General features: G+C 44.8%; 1 protein-coding gene across 1 annotated transcript; it reads right to left on the bottom strand.

Moving 5' to 3' along the window:
- Positions 1 to 16,116: 16,116 nt before the first annotated feature.
- On the bottom strand, positions 16,117 to 21,314 carry LOC131591186 (coronin-2A-like; the record flags this gene model as incomplete). Its single annotated transcript, XM_058861657.1, has 2 exons — positions 16,117 to 16,196; positions 19,202 to 21,314. A coding segment is annotated over one exon (747 nt), but the record flags the coding sequence as incomplete, so codon positions are not given.
- Between the last annotated feature and the right edge of the window lie 53 nt (positions 21,315 to 21,367).

Below are 21,367 nucleotides of genomic sequence, written 5' to 3'. Positions count from 1 at the left end.
GAGGAGAGGATGACCAGTGCTAGAGGGGCCCTGCCTCTAGCCAGGAAGAGGCACGGGAAAACCGGGTCTTTTGGACGGTGTGGATCCGATGGCCTGGCACATCAGAGCCACAAAAATACGAAGCTTTAGTTGATACTGGTGCACAGTGTACCCTAATGCCATCAGGACATGTGGGGGCAGAACCTGTTTCCATTGCTGGGGTGATGGGGGGATCGCAGCAGTTGACTCTGTTGGAAGCCGGGGTGAGCCTGACTGGGAAGGAGTGGCAGAAACATCCCATTGTGACTGGCCCAGAGGCCCCGTGTATTCTGGGCATAGACTTCCTTCGAAATGGCTATTACAAAGACCCAAAGGGACACAGGTGGGCTTTTGGAATAGCTGCTGTGGAGGCAGAGGACATTAAGCAATTGAATACCTTGCCTGGACTATCAGAGAACCCATCTGCAGTAGGGCTCCTGAAAGTGGAAGAACAGCGAGTGCCAATTGCCACCTCGACGGTGCACCGCCAACAGTATAGGACAAATCGAGATGCTGTGATCCCCATCCACAAGATGATCCGAGAGCTGGAGAGCCAAGGGGTGGTCAGCAAAACCCACTCACCCTTCAACAGCCCCATCTGGCCTGTGCGCAAGTCTGACAGAGAATGGAGATTGACTGTGGACTATCATGCATTGAATGAAGTGACTCCACCTCTGAGCGCTGCCGTGCCGGACATGCTGGAGCTCCAGTACGAGCTGGAGTCCAAGGCAGTGAAGTGGTACGCCACTATTGACATTGCCAATGCATTTTTCTCCATTCCCCTGGCAGCAGAATGCAGACCTCAGTTTGCCTTCACCTGGAGGGGAGTGCAGTACACCTGGAACCGACTGCCCCAGGGGTGGAAGCACAGCCCCACCATCTGCCATGGACTGATCCAGGCTGCCCTGGAAAAGGGTGAGGCTCCAGAACATCTACAGTACATTGATGACATCATTGTGTGGGGGAACACGGCAATGGAATTATTTGAGAAAGGAGAAAAGATCATCCAGATTCTGCTAGAAGCCGGCTTTGCCATCAAGAACAAAGTCAAAGGACCTGCTCGAGAGACCCAGTTCCTGGGAGTAAAGTGGAAAGATGGACGGCATCAGATTCCCACTGAGGTCGTCAATAAGATCATTGCAATGTCTCCACCCACCAGCAAGAAGGAAACGCAAGCTTTCCCAGGTGCCATAGGGTTTTGGAGGATGCACATTCCTGAGTACAGCCAGATCGTGAGCCCTCTCTACCTGGTTACCCGAAAAAAGAATGATTTCCACTGGGGCCCTGAACAGCAGCAAGCCTTTGCTCAGATCAAACAGGAGATTGCTCATGTGGTAGCCCTTGGCCCAGTCAGAACAGGACCAGATGTGAAGAACGTGCTCTACTCTGCAGCTGGGAACAATGGCTTGTCCTGGAGCCTTTGGCAGAAAGTGCCTGGGGAGACTCGAGGCCGACCACTGGGATTCTGGAGCCGAAGCTACAGAGGGTCCGAAGCCAACTACACTCCCACAGAGAAGGAAATCTTAGCTGCCTATGAAGGAGTTCAAGCCACCTCAGAAGTGATTGGCACAGAAGCACAACTCCTCCTGGCACCCCGACTGCCAGTGCTGGGGTGGATGTTCAAAGCAAAGGTTCCCTCTACCCACCACGCCACCGACGCTACATAGAGCAAGTGGATCGCCCTCATCACGCAGCGCGCCCGTATTGGAAACCCAAATCCCCCTGGGATTTTAGAGATTTATTTAGAGATAATTACAAACTGGCCAGAAGGTGAAAACTTTGGTCTCACTGATGAAGAGGAGCAGGAACAAGTGACACGAGCTGAAGAAGCTGCAATGTACAACCAACTGCCAGCAGAAGAAACACCCTACGCTCTGTTCACTGATGGTTCCTGTTGCATCGTAGGGATGAACTGGAAGTGGAAAGCAGCCGTATGGAGCCCCACACGACAGGTCTCAGAAGCTGCTGAAGGAGAAGGTGGATCAAGCCAACTTGTTGAACTCAAAGCTGTTCAACTGGCCCTCGACATTGCTGAAAGAGAGAAGTGGCCAAAGCTCTACCTCTACACTGATTCATGGATGGTAGCCAATGCTCTGTGGGGATGGCTGGAAAGGTGGAAAAGGGCCAATTGGCAGCGTAAGGGAAAACCAATCTGGGCTGCTGATGAGTGGGAAGACATCGCCACCAGGGTAGAGAAACTGTCTGTGAGGGTCCGTCATGTAGATGCCCATGTCCCCAAGAGTAGGGCTAATGAAGAGCACCGAAACAATGAACAGGTGGATCAGGCTGCAAAGATAGAGGTGTCAAAGACAGACTTAGATTGGCAACACAAGGGAGAGTTGTTCCTAGCTCGATGGGCTCATGATGCCTCAGGTCATCAGGGGAGAGATGCCACTTATAAGTGGGCACGAGACCGAGGGGTGGATCTAACCATGGACAGTATTTCTCAGGTCATCCACGACTGTGAGACATGTGCCACGATCAAGCAGGCCAAGCTGCTGAAGCCACTATGGTACGGTGGGTGTTGGTCCAAATATAGGTATGGGGAAGCCTGGCAGATGGACTACATCACACTGCCCCAAACCCGCCAAGGAAAGCGCTACGTGCTCACGATGGTAGAAGCCACCACTGGATGGTTGGAAACCTACCCTGCGCCTCATGCCGCTGCCCGTAACACCATCCTGGGACTTGAAAAGCAGGTCCTTTGGAGGCATGGCACCCCTGAGAGGATTGAATCAGACAATGGGATTCATTTCAAGAACAGCCTTATAAACAGCTGGGCTAGGGAACATGGCATTGAGTGGGTGTACCATATCCCCTACCATGCACCAGCAGCTGGGAAAGTGGACAGGACTGTTAAAAACCACCTTAAAGGCACTGGGTGGAGGATCTTTTAAAAACTGGGAGCAACATCTAGCAAAGGCCACCTGGTTAGTCAACACCAGAGGTTCCACCAACCGAGCAGGTCCTGCCCGGTCTGAGTCTTTGCATGTAGTAGACGGAGACAAAGTCCCAGTGGTCCATGTCAGAGGTCTGCTAGGGAAGACAGTTTGGGTCAATTCTACCTCGAGCACAGACAAACCCATTTGTGGGGCTGACTTTGCTCAAGGACCAGGTTGCACATGGTGGATAATGCAGAGAGATGGAACACAATGTGTACCTCAGGGAGACCTGATCATTGGGTAAAAGGTTACTGCAGTTGTCTGTACATTAAACCACGCAGACATGAAATAGAAGGAAATGTGTAAGTTGAAGGTATGAGCAGGTGAAAGATGGTGCTTTGAGTGAGTAAAATGAGAGAGTGGGGAATCCTGCAGCTCTGCAGTGTGGGGGTCTGGATTCAGTAGTTTGGTGTGGGACATGACAGGGGCATGATGGATATATTGCTTGCATATTTTTTGGGTGGAACGGAGGGGAAGCTTTTATGCATGTATATATGTGCAGAGTTAGAATGTTAGTTTTGGCAGTAAGTTGACGATATGGGGATAAGGAGTGGAATGTCCTGGGGTGGGTGTGATGTTCAATTGTATCCCCATTTGTCCACCTAGCCCAGAAATAGGTTTTGTATCCTTAAAACTTCATCTAAGAGTGAAAGTGAGTGGAGAAGAAGCACCGAGTCTGTTCTCAGAGGCTGTACTTGCTCCCCCCGCATCCCAGGACAGGGTTTTGACTACAGCACAGACAGACAGACAACAAGGGACAGATCGCCTTGGCTTTCCAACTAGCCAAAGCAGAGACATCTTCCTGGACTGTTTTCTTTCCCTTTTCCTTGAAACGGATCGAACCTGTTCTGGACTGGGGACTCAGGGGAGCACCGGGAGCTTGCACCCGTGGACTACCGGGAGCCCAGCCTGGGCAGCGGCATTTTCCAGCGCCAGAGGGACTGATAACAGAGCAAACACCCACAGGAAAGAGACCCTCTGAAGTTTTGTCATCTCTTCTGAAGGGCGAGAGGTTTTGTAATTTGATATTGTTCATTGTTGTGCTGGGTGGTGCTGTGCCTGTGAAATAAACAGGCTTTTTCCACTTCTCTCAGAGAAATCTCTTGCCGAACCGGTTGCGGGGTGGGAGAAAGGGGCCACGTGGGTTTGCTTCCCGGGGCGGGGGCCCATTGGACGTTTTCTCCCAAATTTGCCCTAAACCAGGACAAGTAGTTACCTGTGGCATCCAGGAAACAGCAAATGGAACAGGAAAATCCACAAGGCAATCTGGTGGTTCTGTAGGATACTGAGGGAGGGAAAGAAAATACTGTTTGGAATATTATTTTTCTTAGCAATTTAAAGTCAGAGATACTCAGCTTCCAAATTTGATAACAAAATACGAGCATTTAAAGGGTTTTTCAGAACTTGCCTCTGAGAGGAAACAGTTTGTAAAACATTTTCAGGAATACTTTTGAATGTTAATTATCATTTAAAGAAGAAAGCTACATGCAAATGTTCTATATATCATGACTCAAACCTCCCGAGAGTGGCCCGGCTAGCTCAGTGAGGAGGTTTCTCCTCACTCCGGTTTTGAGCCAGCATATGTCTGTGGGGTTCACTGATTTTCTTCAGGAATCCGAGTCGCTAAAGCGAGAAAAGAAATCAGGGGTGGACTCTCTCCCTGGTTTACATTCCACAGTTTATTTCTGTGAAGGGGAATCCAAAGGGCGAAAGACAAAAGATTTGGGGTTGGGGGGTCTCTTTTAACAGGGATTCTCGGAGGGAGGGAACATCAGAGAGAGAAGCAATTATTTTTCTCAGTAAGTACATCTTACAAACTTTCTACAAATCAAGGTTACCCACACCAAGATACGAAATAACAGACACCAACTTCTTCAAATGCCCACAAAGGTGGCATCCCAAAGGGTGGAGTATCTTCCACAGAGGGGCAGAGGGGGAGAGAGTGGGGGGTGGCTTGTTTCCTGGCAACTCAGGGGGGGAAAGAAATGGAAGGTAAGCACACCTTCCCAGCTTCCATAGCTCAGAGGCCTTGCCATAGCTCAGAGGTAAAACTCCCGTGTTGGAAAGAAAGTTCTCTCTGTTACCAGCCCTGCACTTTCCCAGGCTACCGAAACTTCAAGCAGCTGGAAATGCCAGCAGGGTCCTCTCTTTACTCCATCCGGCCTCTGGCAGTGGAGCTGAGGAGAAAAACTTCAGTAACCATGGTAACCTGACTTCAGGTAAACAACAGGAGAATGAGAAGCGGAGGGGGGAGGGGGGGCAGGGGGGAATCACAACTGAAAGAGGGGAAAAGACATATTTTAAGCTATCAACTGCTAACAAAAACTATCTTAACAACATTCTAACAACTTTACCACAACAATATCAGTATTTAGTAAAGGCAGCAGACTCACAGTTTTCCATGTTCAGTGGTCACAAAGGCACATTAAAGAAACCTTAAGACAAAGCGTGAAATATTTTTACAAATTTCTCCTCAATTACCCATACTGGATAGCAAAGTTTAAAAATCAAACAGTCAATTAATCAGTAACTAATTTTTATTTAAGCTAAACTATTTGTTCTGATTGGCAATGTTTTGTTTTTTAAAACTGAAAGTAATCTAGACTACTTAACTATTTAGAAAGAGACGAGTGAACATAGAACCAAAATTAAAACAAATCCTTAAGCCAAATTAAGAGAGAACAATGTGAAAATTTTTTAAAAGGCTGTATTTAAAAAAAAAAAAACAGCCATAAAATGTTTGATAACACCTTAGCTTATTACAGTTACAATCAAATGTGTGTGTCAGAAATCATCCTATCATTCTTTAGGACAATTTAAACAATTATTGAATACAATATTTATATTGGTTTTCTGAGCATGCAGCTAACTTTATCTAGAGAAAGCATTTTCATACCCTTTGCCAGATCATTCAGATAATTACCAAAGTGTCTTAATTATTACACAACAGGCAAATCCTTGCAGTGGCCTATTTGAAGCCTTGGGGTCTGAAATGTTCCTACACTGATCTTAATCAAAGAAAGAGCATAACAAAGATAAACACACTTTTATTAAAGTATGTTATCGAAAGAAATGCCTTCCCAAAAAATACTTCAGCCAAGTCTTCTCAAATGTAGTGTCTGTGCGTACAAAGGCAAATCAAATCCCCACGCCACCAAAACAATGTTTCACACACAAATTTTGTCTGGCAAGTTTAAATGCCAGACATGGTTTCAAAAGGACAGGTAATTGAGCCTTCATCATTGAAAACACTTGAAAACAAAATGAAAAAAAAGAAGCAAAAAGAGAAAAAAGACGATTACTTATTAAAACAGACAAGTCTGATCATCTAATCTTTTTATTACATACATCTTTAGTTGTTAGATGGTGCTTTCTTCTGCTAAGAAGAATATTCAGCTATTTTATTACGATCAAAAAAACCCCACAAGTTTGTACAAGGACAGAAAATGAGAACCTCCATTCTCTCAGGACAGTGCTAAGTTAAGGCTGAACAGAACCAGCCAATGCACAAGTGTCAGTGTTTGACCGTGACAGCTGCTTGGGAAAAAAGAATATTGCACTGTGAGTTTTTCTGCATTTTTATACTTTCAAACAGGAAAAATACTTTACTTCTGTTGTCCTAAGAGCAAGAAAGCCTTAGGGCAACAGGCTGCACGTAATTTCTAGTGTCACATGAAGCGTTGTATTTATCCCTTATAAACAACACAACCTGCTTCCTCTCCTTGCACATTAAATAGACCATAATTGTACTTCCTGATGGATTTCTTCCATCAGTGTATTTAATAATGGACTGACTAGCAAATTAATTATGCACTCATTACTCTCTGCATGTAGAACAGTTTTACTCTTTTTAAAAATCCACTTGAGCAACACTCATTCCCTAACGGTATATTTTCCCCTCCTTTTCCCCTTTCAAAGGGGAAGCTTGTTCATGTTATGCAAGACTGAAAAACTCCTGGTTTCTAGAAGAAGAGGATGCCTGTGAAGGTGGGATTTTATTCTACAATACTGTGCCCCCTCCTCATGCTTTCAATATTATAACTCAAGATGATGGGCCACAGATAGTCCCAAACAACAACACCCAGACACTTTTAGATCCCTTTTTCCCCTGGACTGATTTTCTGAAGACAACAGTTATTGACAAGCAATTGTCACCACACAGCCTGGATATTCACAGTCTCTGATGAGAGATTTATGCCTTGAAATGAGACAGTCTATGAAGAAACATTGTAACTTGAGTTCAGTGATAAGTACCAGGAAGAATTAAAATTGTTCTCTTTCTGCAAATGCCAGTGGTTTGATTTGCAAATACTGTCAAAATGAGACATTTATTTAGACTAAAAAGAAATAATTTTTCTGTCTGACTTTAGTTTTTCATAAATCTTTACATCTCTGACTTAAACAGCAAGACTTGTTAATAACCAACCCAACATCTTCTAATTCTTGTTCTACGCACAGTCTCTGGATGGAGTGATAATGAAGGAAAGTCTCCCAGGTGGCTTTGTCTGCAATCCAGTAAAATTAGTGCAATATCAAAGTTTTTTTCATGTGATGCACTATTGCATCTTACAGATAACCATAATCCAATATTAATTTTAAATATAGTCAGTCTGAAAACCCTCAAATAAGGAAAATATAACTGACCTATCACCTTGCAGAACAGACACACTAGCAAACAAACCAATCCTCTAAAATCCTAATGAATTAAGAAAAATGGATTTATTTCAAGGCAGCCTCAAGGTATTTTGTCCCACATCAATTTACCTTTGCATTTATCTTGAGAGTGATGAGATGCTGTCAACCGCAAGTCTTCAGCTTTTAACTTGACTGTGGTCAGCCCAGTGTCCACATAGGCCACTCTGGAATAGAGAAGAAAACTCTCAGAGCCCTGCAAGAAGCGCAGATTGAAAGGTCTGCAATACTCTGATTAGTCTGTTACAAATATTAATCAGAGGGAATCCTATATGCCAAGCATTTCTACTGCTGCAGATTTACTGCTGTTAATACACCAGCCTCGTGCCTAATGCAGTCATAGATCTCTGGGTTATTTACAGTGTGTGTCAGGGCTCGTGCTGTGGTCAGTGAGCACCGTGTTTCAGTTTTCCATCACCGGAACCTTTGACACACACACAGCACGTTCCTGCCAGCCTCTACTTATGTACACGTTAAGCATCCTCTCAAATCTTTGATCCATTTCGGCGGTTTCATACTCCATGAGACTTTCATGCTCTTGATTTGCTTTTCTCTTCAATGAAGTTCTCTTTTATTATCAATGCTATTATTGTGGGAAATTCAGTGCATATTGGTTCATATTCTGAAATCAATTTTCTGCAGAAAAGAGTACCCAAGCAGGTACAAAATGAGTTATTTATGATGATTTGCCTTCATTTCATGTCAGTTTTACACTGTATTCATGCACCCTAACAAGCAGAAAGTACGTACTAAATGTGAGTGAGTTTTAAAACTTCTGAATCTTTGCTTTAGATGTGACTGGTTTGTGCCTCCCACCACACTGAAGATGGATACAATTGTAAAATATATTGTTCTCTAAAGGTGGATTCTGCTTAGTAGCTTCAACAACTGCCAAAAAGGTTCAAACCTCTCCATGTATTTACCAGTAAACTGAGCATGTGGATATTTCGGCATTTTTACTATCTCATTCCTGTGTAAAGATAAAAAGCAGTTCAAGATAATTGCACAACTTATCACCCAGGCTGATGAAAAGGTGTAACAGAGTTCAGAGAGATCATCTTAGGCTTGCCGGCCTAAGCAACATTTACTTTTTTAAACCGCTACATAGTAGAAAAAGGCACACGGTTCTCTCAAGTGAAACTGGCAATGGAGTTGTAGAGGTTTGGGGAAGAAAAAGTAGATGTACACTAAAGGGTTGCACATCCCTAGGAAGGAAGTGAAAAGAAGAAAATTATCTGCATAAATAGGCTCAATAGGAGGCAACTTAAAAATACAGATGGAAAAAGCAGTAGTGGTAGTAAGAAGGGAGAGAGAGATCATTTCATGTTTAATGCTGATTAATGCAATATTAAAGAGACCTGCAGATTTCTGGGACTATTTCTCCACAAGAGCTGAAAGAAAGACAAGTCTTGATAAAAGTGTCATTCAGCTGGAACCAGGTGAACTTGATATACTTAGAAAGAATTAGAGGATTCTTTCTCTGACTGGGGGAGAAGAATCATTAATCCTGCTTCGTTCCAACTTTACCTCGAAAGTGTACCAGTTTTATAAAGATGAGAAACTACCTCTATACCACCCTTCCATCTACTGCCTCCTGAACCAGCAGCTAAGGCCCAGCACAGATGCTGCAGTGAAAAATGCAGCAGTGTCCACACCAAAGCACAACTGGAGCCTGCAGCACTCTGCTCCAAAGATCCACAGCAAAGGAAAACAGAAAAATTCAAAGGCTGCTGCTGAGGTGTCAGGGATTTTACCTGTTCTGACATTCATCTTGTTTGGACCACTTCAATCTTGATTTATAAGAAAAGGCTGGATTCTTTCAGCTTAAAGTCACACTTTTTGTATAAACACATACGGAATTGTGTACATTTCACTTAAACAGACTTTTATACCTCTCTAGGCTCCATCACTTTATCAGAGGGAAAAAAAAAGAAAAATACAAAAAAAGGAATAAAAGGAATCAGCATAAAGATGGAAAGCCTCAGGTAAATCTCTGAAGTCCAGCATGACAGACGAATGACTGAGAGCATAGGACCAGGCAGGATTCCCTGGAAATGGAGAAAGCAAGAGGAGAAGATATTTCATATGAAATTAATGGCAATGTATCAAGCAAAAGAGCTTTGAGATTTGAGACAACATGGACTTAAGAGATATTGGCAACCTTTATGAATCCCCATGAGGGTGATAAGAGTCCTAAAGGTGTTTTATAGTTGGTAATTTGCCTTCCCAGGCAAATTGTCACTGACTCAACCAGTTTCATTAAGGGGAAGTATTAGAAGAGCCAATAACTTCCAATTTTTCAGGTGGGTTTGGGTGCAGTCAGCTTTCAGCATGACCCAAAACTTGCTAGGAATGAGTAAATCTGGGGTACAGAACAAGCAAGGGTTTGTCCTAAAAAAAAAAATCCTTAACTAAAGCTCAAGGTGTGAGCAGTGATTGCTCCTCACTACCAGCACCAAACACAGGCAGTTCTGCTGAAAGATCATTGCAGGATGTTCTGTAACTGCCAAGCAAATAAAGCATCACTTACAACTCACAATCAGTCTCTGTTAAGAGGGTCTCTTAGAGAGTCACTTTAGTGTTAAAAGCACTCCGAAATCAAAGGTGTGACTTGCTAATGGACTTCACATTGCCTGTCCAGGTCATCCTGCTTCCACGTCGGAGTAAACCCGATGTGATTCCCCACGCGTAGCATAGTCCTTTGATTAATCACTGACTTCTCCAACCTTCCTTCAAGATTTTGGTGTTTTGGGTTTGAGTTTTTTTGTTTGTTTGTTTGTTTTTTGGTTGGTGTTTTTGTTTTTCATCCATTTTGGGAGAACAAACATAACTGAAAATTTATTGCCCGTGTGTTTAAGAAATTTTACCTGATATTCTTCGATTTGAGTCTGTGAAATTTAAATAGAATACGGCACAATTACATATTAACAATGGCAATCGCCGACACAATCTTCAGCTGATTTCACAAGGGTGTTTTACATCTTTAAATAAAAGTGGGCCCTCAAAACAAATTCCCACTTAATGTTAGTCACATCTTGTTTATCTATATAGAAATCAGATGGGAAAACTCAAAACTGTTCTTACAACTAAGGCTTCTTTATTTCATTTAGCACAGTATACACTTGCTAAAGTTTTGGGTTGAGTTTTTCATATTCTCCCCTCCACTCATGAATTTTTTTGGTGGATTTACCTTTCTGTGGAATAAATAATAAATTCCTCTAAGAAGATCCTTGTGTTCTTAAAAGCAGGTTCTTAAAAAGTTATTATTCTAATTCTAAAAAACATATGAAATGTTTTTATTCAAACATAAAGGTACATGACGGTCAACCATAATCTATAGCAATAGTCACAACTAGCTGTACAAAATAGGGAAAAAGAGAACTACTAATATTGACATTAAATATGTTTAATATACCAGTAGTTTATAGGTCAAAGAAGAAGTGATTTCTTAGTAGAGTATCACCTTTCAGCTTAGTTATTTGAGACAGAAAATATCCCTTCAGTTGATACAGGTTTGTTGGGGGTCTTTAATTTAAAAACAAAGCAAAGTCAGTTTCTGAATAGAGTAAATGAACAGAACAAGCACACCTGATACGTTCAACTCACAAATACGAAAGAGGAATAGATTTCTAAAGATGATGTTTGTTAAGAACTAAAATAATCATACCTATTCCAGCCCAGTATTTCTACATCTCTGACAAGACAGGAGTAGTGTTCTGGAGGCCGTGAGATGTGCAGGTCTTGTGTGTTTTTTAAAGCAATTTCCTGTTTAAAAGAACATTAAAAACATCGTTAAGGGCAATTTCAATATTTTTGCATCTATTTAGTTGTTTTTGCAATTAATTCGGAAACATTAAGCTTATGTAAAATTAACTGTACACTGCGTTTGTTTAGTTATAGCCTCCAGCTAAAGCAGATAAAGAAGCTGTTCGATAAATTACTTCAGATACTGGTAATGAAAACATCTGCAACTTAAAAAAAAACCCACAGATGTTGACAACAGATGCAAATATCAAATGTGCCTCTTTTTCAGCTAATAAATTTGAAGTCAAGCATCTTGGCTGAAAGAACACTTCAGAATAAGGTTCTATTAAGCCCACAGCTGTCTCCTTGGCTCTGCTGCCACAAAGGACAACACATCTATGATATTTCCCATATTTTATATCTATATAAACTTCATATAGCAATGAAAAACCAAAATCAGTTTCCCAGTTTCAACATCACAGGATCCCTTAGAGTAAGTTTTGTTACAGACACTCGTCAAGAATGTAGTGATGTCTCAAAAAGAAGTTTTTATTGAAAAGTTAACATTACTGCGAAAAATAAGCCCTAACCATGTGTTTCAGTTGTGTTGTGCTACTTGTTCTCTAAAAGTGCATTTAAGTTAAAATTATGTTTACAGAACACACACATTTATGACATTTAGAATAAAATTATTAACAATTTAAAATAAAATAAATTTAAATGAAAGTATAATTTCTAAGACAAGTTTAACAATCATTTCTGCCCAGTTCTCCCACACCATCATCAGTGTTTTCATTCTCTGCAGTAACTGAGGATCACTATTTTGCCATTTTGAATGGATTATACTTTCACTGCATTCTCATTTTCTGAGTGCTTGTGTAAGTAAGCAAATAGATTGGAATAACTATTGTAAAATATTCCAAAATAGACATTCTTATTCAGATTTACAGCAGTCACAATGAGGCGAAGCTCAAGTATTGCTGGAAGCAGCAGCCAACAATCTATGATGGCACTGAGAGTGGAGGACAGCAACAAGATGGGTCTTCAAACACCTCAGATGTAAGTCTTGCCTGTCAGATTGCTAAAAATAATTATATAGAACTAATTCTATATAGAAGAATTCTATGATAATAGAAATTATAATAGAAATTCTATGAAGAGATTTATCATAGTGTGTGGGAGTAGCAACTGAGAAAAAAAAAAACTGAGAAAAAAAAAACTGAAACGGTGAGAAGTCTCCTTACAGCCAAGGGTGTTTGCACAAGTGCTCCAGTTTTGCAACACTACTTGCTTTAACCTTTTTGTATACCTGTGTCATGTTTCAAATGGTAACCCTTTGTTACGTGTTGCTTAGGAGATGGCTGGGTGCATGAGCTGACCTTTCTAAGATGTTGCTGTGATGAAGGTGTTGAGGAATATATGAGTGCATGTATAGTTCTTGTAAAAGCAAGAGATGAATTGGTAGAAACAGTCACTTGAATCCTTCTCTCTATTCCTAAGGAAGGACAGAGGCACCCTTGGGAAGCGGACCATGAGCAAAGCTACATCTGGAGCTTCAGAAGGAAAAGCCAGCTGTTCTGGGAACACGTATGTACAGGTTTTGTTCTCTGCACTGTATATTAAAACAAAAATGGTCCTATATAATTTTGGAATTTTTCTTTCTTGACCGGTTTTTGTTATAGGGAATAATGGATCCGAGGCAAGCAGACCTTCAGTTCTGCCTTCCTCCAGTCCTTGATCAATAAACAATAATGCTGTGGAGCAGGAATTGCTTTGGGAGCTTTTTTTTTTTCTTTTGGGAATGACGTGCACTGCAGACCTTAAGAGTATCCCATTACATTTTTTTGTTTAAGGAAGAATGACATCTAAAGTATACTCTGCATTAATTTCTTCTCTCTGAGGTACCAACCTTCCGAAAATCTAAAATCTTTCTGCTTAGCTCATGACTTTCTGTGTTGTGGGTATCTTCTTTCATAGGACCCCCAATGCTGCAGGAGTCTATTCCTTTTAAATAGTCCTTAAATATTTTGGTCTTTATTCACAGTCACCAACATGATTTCTTCATCTTTGGGTTTGTTTTCTGCTCTCTAAGAGTTTATTTCTTTCAGTAAAACGATGACATTATTCATCTAGGATGCAGTAATCCCTTTGTTGCACACGTGGCATTGTGGCTTCCACGTCGATGATGTTTATCCAATCACCTTAAATGAAGAGAAAACTTCAAGTATCACTTTGTATAACAAATGCAAAGAAAATATCAACATAGCATTCGTGCTGTGACTTAAACATGAAGAGTGTTCTCCTTTCTATGTATTGTCACAAGACCTGTGTTTGCTGTCTGTCCTTAGAGCGAGTGGGGCTGGAGGGTCCCGCAGCAGCCAGCACGGTGTGTTTGGGACAGAAAAGATAAAGGATCCCAGGCCCCTTCATGACAAAACATTCATCCAACAATGTATCAAGAAGCTTTATGAGGTAACTGTGGGTTTTCCAAGCAAGGCTAACACCCTAGTCCAGGAGCCAGCCCGTGGCCTCTCTCCCGGGCCACCCTGGCCAATCTACCCACAAGACATCAATATGATGGATGGCGAAGCAATGGCGTTTATTGCAGGGGAATTTGACAATTTATAACCTAGGGTCATTGTGTTACTCCCATCTACATACGTCACACCTAAGTGCTATTGGCTAATTGCAGGTTTTGCTGTCCTAACAGAGAGGGGGTCTAGCAGCTTCCCGTTACATCCCGAATTCTTCCGCAGCGCAATGCCCTAGACTACAACACCACCCTCCCTTGAAGGACCAAAGGTCATTCCACCAGTCTGAGTTCACCAGAGGAGTCCATTCCTGGGCGCCCACATAAGCTACCTTTCGTATTTCTTTTGAGATGTTTTTAATTACCTCACTCTTATCATCTATCTCCAGGCAACATTCGGAGGAATTAAACTTCCCACAAATGCCTCCCTCATCTGCCAATAGGTAGTCTACTGCCAGCCGAATCTGGTAGACTACCGCCCTGGTTTGTGCCAATTGGGTGCTAATGTGGTCTAAAGCAAGGGCAGTTCTGTTTGACACCACTTCCAATACTGCCTGGAGACGGATGATTCGATTTAACATATAGACTGGGGTACGATACCCCCAGGATCCATCCTGGGCCCACGTGGCCGGTCCATATGTCTTAATTATTTCTTCAGGGGTCCAGATCTTCCCCTTCCATTTTTGATTACTTCCTAGGTCTATTACATGCCTCCTCTTTCGGCTGCCTTTTTTTAAGTTATCATACAAGGGGACTCCCAAGTATGACCCTGATTCCTTGGGTAGGAGGAAAAAAGCAGGCTTTATTATCCCAATTGTGCAGCTTCCCACCCAATCCCCTGGGTATAGGCAGTGCTCCCACAAATCCAAAATAAATACTCAGGGGCCTTCCAAAAAGTGTCCTGTGTGTCGGTAGGATGTTCCCAATATTTTGAGAGTTCTCTTAACCCCCAAAAAGGGTTTATTCCCTTTTCTGCGCACTCATGCAGTTTGTACCCCTCATGATAAATACACCCCCTTTCCTTTCTCCCAGTGGCCCAATACCTGTTTGGTTCTTGGGGGATCCACCTGCTACCTGAGTCTTTCACAGTTAGGTATCTTTTGCAGGCCATTTTTCCCACAGGGGTTTTGTATCTTTTTCCTGTCCTTTTAATGCATTCTTCCCCGATCACCCTTGTTTTCAGATCCCATTGTTCTCGTCCCCTGTTCCCCATCTGGGATTTCTGCTCAGTTAATTTCCACCTTAAAATGTCTAAAGGTGCCAAGCTGATCCCTTCCCAGGGCCAAATATCTGACATCTGGGTGTTCCCACATACCCAACAATTGGTTAAGTTTAACTCTCTGCTGATTCTCTCCATCAGGTCAATGAATAGGTTCTTACCCAGTGTTTCATCCAGATTACCCTTCTTTATCCTCAGTTGTTTTTCCTTTATTACATCATTCAGTCCTTCTTCTTCAAAGCAGAGCCAGGATTCTCCTACAGGGCATTCTCCAAGCAGGCGTTGCCTAAATGAGGCAGTATTTCTAGTAATCCAATATGTCTTTCCCTCCTCCTGGCAGGTTTCCAGTTGGGTATGATCAAAACAGGTGGGATTGATGTTTGTGTGGACTCTCATCAGTGATCCTAGATCCTCTCCATCATATAGGGGATAGTAGCACTTTGTACATGCTTCTCCACCGCCCCCTATCCCAAGGCTCACCAGCTGGACCAATATCAGTCCACCTAAGAGTCCGGTATGAGCTAGTTTCATTTTAGGGAGCTTCATGGCTCACCTCCTTTTTAGCCTCACCCGGTCTTGCCTCTTAGGTTTGGGGATCGGGAGAGATGGGGATCAGGAGAGATGGTATGGTCCTTCTCTTCCCACCTTTTCTTTAATGTAGTTGCCTTTTTGGAGAATGTTCTGTGGGAGAAGTTAATGGGGGGGTTTCCTATTAAACCAACTTTACTAACATCAAAATACTTAACAGCAATAACCACAACAACAACTTAAAGAACACTCCCGGCTTAAACCAACACACTCAGCAGAGTTCTGCAGTCTTTGTTTCAATTCTTTTTCTCTCAGTCTATTTCTGGCTGCCTCTTAAGAGTCACTTTTAGACTGGTAGGGTCTGTAATGGCAGTCCACTTGGGAGAATTCGTGGAGGATTTTTCTGTGCCTTGTCCACAGTCAGGAGGAGGTGATACTGGTCCTTTTACACGGGAGACGTGAGTCCACCCCTTTTCTTGGGTCCGAATAGCAGCGTGGGTCACCAGCAGGACCTGGAAGGGACCTTCAAATTTTGGGGTTAAGGGGGTGTCTTTCCAGGATTTAATCAATACCCAATCCCCCGGATTGATCTGGTGGATGTTTGTGTCAAGTGGGAAGGTTTGGGGGAGATATCCTCTCTTTCTTAAGTTGTTTAGGGTCCTTCCAATTGTCTCTAGGTACTTTTTAGCCATTTCTTCCCCTTCTATATGATCTCCAGTGCTATAAGGGGTCATTAGAAAGGGGAGCCCAAACATCATTTCGTATGGGGAGGCCCCAAGGTCAGATTGTGGCCTGGTTCTGATTCTCAAGAGGGCAAGAGGCAAACACCTTAACCAGTTCATCTGGGTCTCAGCTGTTAGTTTTGTTAACACATTTTTCAATGTCTTGTTCATACGTTCCACCCGACCCGAACTCTGGGGGTGCCATGGAGTGTGCAGTCTCCATTTTATTCCTAGAGCCTTTACAATGGCCTGTAAGGCTTGGGAGGTGAAATGGGATCCCCTATCCGAATCAATGGTATTCACTAACCCATATCTTGGGAGTCCCGATCTATTCTCCCTTTCCCAGATCCGTATCCCTGCAGTACGGATCATGGCGACCTCTTCAGGGTTAAATAAGATATTTAAAATAGAGTTTAACTCCCCCCAGGTGTAAGTGTTTGGACCCAGAAACTGGTCTACCTGGTTGGCTATCCCTACTGGGTCTTCAACTAGGTTCCCTAGCTCTTTCTTAAATCCCCAAACTTCTGAAGCTGTCAATGGGGCATTGACAAACCCTACCCCTCCAGCTACTCCTCCCATAGGGACTTCTCTTAGGGGAAGGAGCTTAGTTGTCTTAGATCGTGTGTGACAGTAGGGTCCATCTCCAAGATCCTGTTCCTGACTAGAGGTGGGAGTCATAAGGACCTGCTGGTTGTTAGGAGGAGGATTAACCTTGGGGGTACTCAGCTCCCAGTTGGGAGGGGGCAAAGGGACAGTGCTAGGCGAGGGAGAAGAAACTTGGTCTGATATAGGCGTTTCTGGAGGTAAGGGAGAGGTAACAAGTAGATTAGAAGGGACTGGGGCCCCCAATGGTGGTGGTGTTAAGGAAAAGGGTATCGGGATGGTAGAGGAGGCTGAAGATGTAGAGGGGGATTGGTTCGGGTGGAGAGGGTTTGAATTGGAAATACAAGGGTCTTGTGGGGATGATGCAGAAGAGGAAAAAGTCAGGGAATTAGGAGAAGAAGTCTGGGGTGCTCTTGGGTATGCAGGAGGAGGGGGTAGATGATCTAGGGGGTCCCATCTACTACCTGTTTCACTAGCCTCCTTTTCTTGCTTCCTACTTTCTTTCCCTTCTCCCTTCTGTTCCTTTAACTTGCATACCTTCACCATCTCTGTGTCCACTCTTTCTTTCAGCCACATGGCTTCATAACTGATCTCTTCTGGACTCGAGCCTCTTCTGGTTTTCAGATGCTGGTACACTTGGGAGCACATCCAAGGATCTTTAGTACCATACCAAGGCCATTGTCCTTGCATCTCTAGTTTGGGCCAGACCTCTATACAGTAATGGATCATCTTGATCCGGTCTAGGCCCTTGGTGGCCTCTTGTGCATCCCAGCAATTTAACATTTGCCCTAGTGGGCTATCAGGGGGAATGGTTCTGGTGGCCTCTTCATTCTCCTTGGGACCTACACTCTTACTTAGACACTGTCCCATTGCTCTTTCTGTCTATGGGCCTTAACTTAAAACTTATGGTGCCTCTACCCGAACGAAACTAGAACTGACAGGCAACACAACCTCTAAACAACTTAAAACTGGCCCTTACTTAAACTATACTTTATAAAGGTGCCCCTACTCAAACTGAAAATCTGTAATGATGGGCAACTGACCTTTCAAACTTCAACAAAAAAACCACTTACACTCCAGGAACTCACTCTCTCCTTTCACACTAGGGAATACACTCAATCTCACACAGGAATCTGCACCCTTTCTTACACTCGGCCGGCCTTCCACTCACACTTCGAACTTTCTGGGGCTTGCAGGCTCCGCTTGCCCCTCCCTACACCCCAATCACGTTCCCCTCGCGCCTCGCCTCCCTGACCCCCTTGCCAGCGAAGACTATGAGCACTCCTGGGTCGACGTCGAGGGGACCCTAGCACTAGACACTCCTGGGACCTTCCCCCGTCCCTGTCTCAGTGCCGTCCACAAGGTTTGGTCAGCAGGGCTCACCCCGGAACCCCCTGCCCCTCCGCTCCCTGACTATCCCCCTTCCCCAGTGAGAATAGCTTCTGCGCGAGGGCTGAGTGTAAGTGAGTGGTGGGAAAATTCCCCCTTGCCTCCTAGCCACTCCGCCCACCAGGGAATGGCTTCGGCTAAGGGATGCGTGAGTGTATTACTCTAGCTGCCTTACCCGCCCGCGCAGACTACCTGCCCCTGTGCTCTCTGGCAGCAGGTTGACAACCTCCCTTCCCAGGAACCCCCTGAGCCGAGACTGAGCCGCGACAACTAGAGCCTTTCAGCACGTCCTGTGTCACAGACCCTGGGAAGCGAGGGCCCTTCGCTGACCGCCTGGTGCCGGTAGGGCCTGGGGACCCCCAATTCCAATTCCCCGGTCAGGTCGTCTTCAGTACCCAAGCGGGGGGGGGTGTGTTCACTCACACCTAACCTAGGCACCCCCACACACCACCCCGGGAGTTACCTAGATTGCCTGCGTGTGACCCTCACTTGCCTAGGCCTTCCACATGCCCAGAGCAGCCTAGGCCGCTTAGCCCTTTTCAGTAGAGGGGCCTACCCCTATGTGTGCCACTCATCCACTTAGGTACCCTCTGCACACTCAGAGGGGGGCTTTTATCCCCAGGAGACGCCTCACTCGTTTCTCTGGGCCCAATTGGGCCTCTTTCGCTTCCTGCCGTTCCCGGCCGGCCCCCTCGCGGGAGTCCGGAACCGCGGTACTGGGCAGTCCACACTCGCCCCAGGGGTCCGAGCTGCCAGCCCCCGTCTCACTCACACCACACTCGTTCGCCTCCTACTCCCGCCACCGGTGGCTTACCCAATCCGGCGCTCTTCTGCGCTGCTGATCCCAGGCTGTCCTTCGGGTCCAATATAGCCAGCTGTCCCCCGGAGGCCCGATAGGGCGGGCGGCCGTCCCGTCCCTGGTCCTCTTCAGGGCGTGGCTATCCTGGACGAGCCTCCAAGCTGTGATGAACGGGCCAGGAGACCAGCTCCTTTTAAAAAGGCCTTTATTAAACAGGACAGCTCTGGGGTGGGGGCCTGAGGGGTTTCGCACACCGCCACTGCTCCCACTTGGACACCGCAGAAGAGGAGGATCCGTGCAGCTTTGTCACTAGGGCAGAGCTGGGCCTTCCTTCCTCACGGGAGTCCCTGGGAAGTCTCGTTCTCTTGGCCTCGTAGCCTAGGGTGTCATCCCAGTCGAGTCCCCTCGTGGTTATGTCGGCCTCTGGAAGGAAGTCAGGGGACTCCTCTGGGTCTTCCTTGTTCGATGGTACTGTTTTTATTCCTTCCCTTTTGTGTGGCTCGTTGTCTCGGGGTTTTTTCCAGTCTGGGTGCGTCCCGTGAGTCTCTGGTCTCTTTCGTTTACATAGAAGTCCTTATGTCATCCTCCTCCTCAGGGCCCAACTGAACAATGTACAGCAACTTGGGGCAGGGGTACAGTGTTGCCATGTGGGAGTCTAGGAGCAGTGGGAGCAGGGCCTGGCTGAACAAGGAGCAAGAAATACGGGGTACAGCAATTTGGGACAGGGGTACAAGGTAAGTAAGGGGTTTACAAACAGTAACATGGTAACAGTCTTCTAATTATTCTTAACACCCTCGCGCCCGTCAGTGCGGCCCACGCGCGCGCGGACCGTGCTACAGGCGCCGGGCCGAGTTCTGCCAGCCTTGTGCTGCCAGGTTCTTCTCCTGCGAACCCGAGCCGCCCCGCGAGACGGTGCCGGGGCTCGAGCAGTGCCCCGGCCAGCACGCGTTCCCCCCCGCCTTGCAGGGGGTGAACCGCACCAAAGTCCTGCAATCCCTGCGAGTCCCAAATTTGCTCACTTTGTACCACTTTAGTGTTCTTTTAAACTACTATATTGACAAGTTAGACTGTCAGTTTGAGCAGACTAACAATGTTTTGTATTAGTTCAATGAGTTAAGGATATTTGACTCAACCGTCAAATCCTTGCAAGGAAAACAATCTTTAAACATCATCATAAACCAAAATTCCAAATTAATATCCATTCCAATATCTAGGAAAATAAACCACTTGTGCCGTGTTTGTTCTCCCTCCTGCAGGGCCCAGCAGGATGTTACAAACACTGTACATTTTTTATTTTTTTCCTAAACCAAAAGGGTGAATTGTGGAGGCTAGCTTTAGAGCAAGCTGCAGGCCCCATGGCCTGCCAGACCTGCCTGAGAAGCTAGCCTGGGAATTTCATGGGAGGATTCAAAACAATCCTCAAAGACAGAAAACAGCCTGCAGGTGCTGTTTGTCTGTTCCCGTGTTTTCCTTGCAGGAGAAAGTCAGGGGGTGGTGAACCCCACTGACCAATGATGGTAATGTAGCACTTTAGTAACCAATAAGAGTTTCCTTTCTGTAGGACTGTTCCAGCACGAGGGTCTATCACACGTATCTTTCTGTCCCTGCAGGCAGTGGCAAGGAGACTGCCATCTGTGTTGAATGACATGGAGAGGACCACATCTTTGTGAGCATCAAGAATCTTCACTGGCTTTCGAAGAATAGCATCCTTGACTTCAAGGTTCCAGATAATGATCTTGTAGTCATAGCCAGAGCTGAAGAGGATGTTTTCAGCTGTGGGATGCCATTCAATCAGACCGACTCTTCGAGTATGCCCAAGAAGTTCTTTCTTCGGAGTGGTAATGTTTCTTTTTAGCAAGTGATTTGGGATGTCCCAGATTTTAACTGTGGCATCTTCTGAACATGAGGCTATTACAAAGTCGTTGAATGGGTTCCACTTGATGTCCAGAACATTTCCTTTGTGCCCACACACTTTGAGATAATGTGGATCAAGCTTGCCTGTCTGCTTGATAGGAATGACAAGGAAGGCGCCACCGCCCGCGCACTCGGTCACCACCGCAATGAAGTTGGGGTTCACGGCACAGAAGTTGTTGTCGTGGACATTGAGGGTGATGGTGTCGTGGTTTTGAACCAGTAATTAACAAAAAGGGGAAAAAAGAATTACTTATTTCTTGCTGTGAG

This window comes from Poecile atricapillus, chromosome 38 (genome assembly GCF_030490865.1).
Source record: "Poecile atricapillus isolate bPoeAtr1 chromosome 38, bPoeAtr1.hap1, whole genome shotgun sequence".
In the NCBI taxonomy this organism is placed as follows: domain Eukaryota; kingdom Metazoa; phylum Chordata; class Aves; order Passeriformes; family Paridae; genus Poecile; species Poecile atricapillus.
Note: the sequence above shows the minus strand (reverse complement) of the source record. Positions and strands in the feature narration are given on the sequence as shown.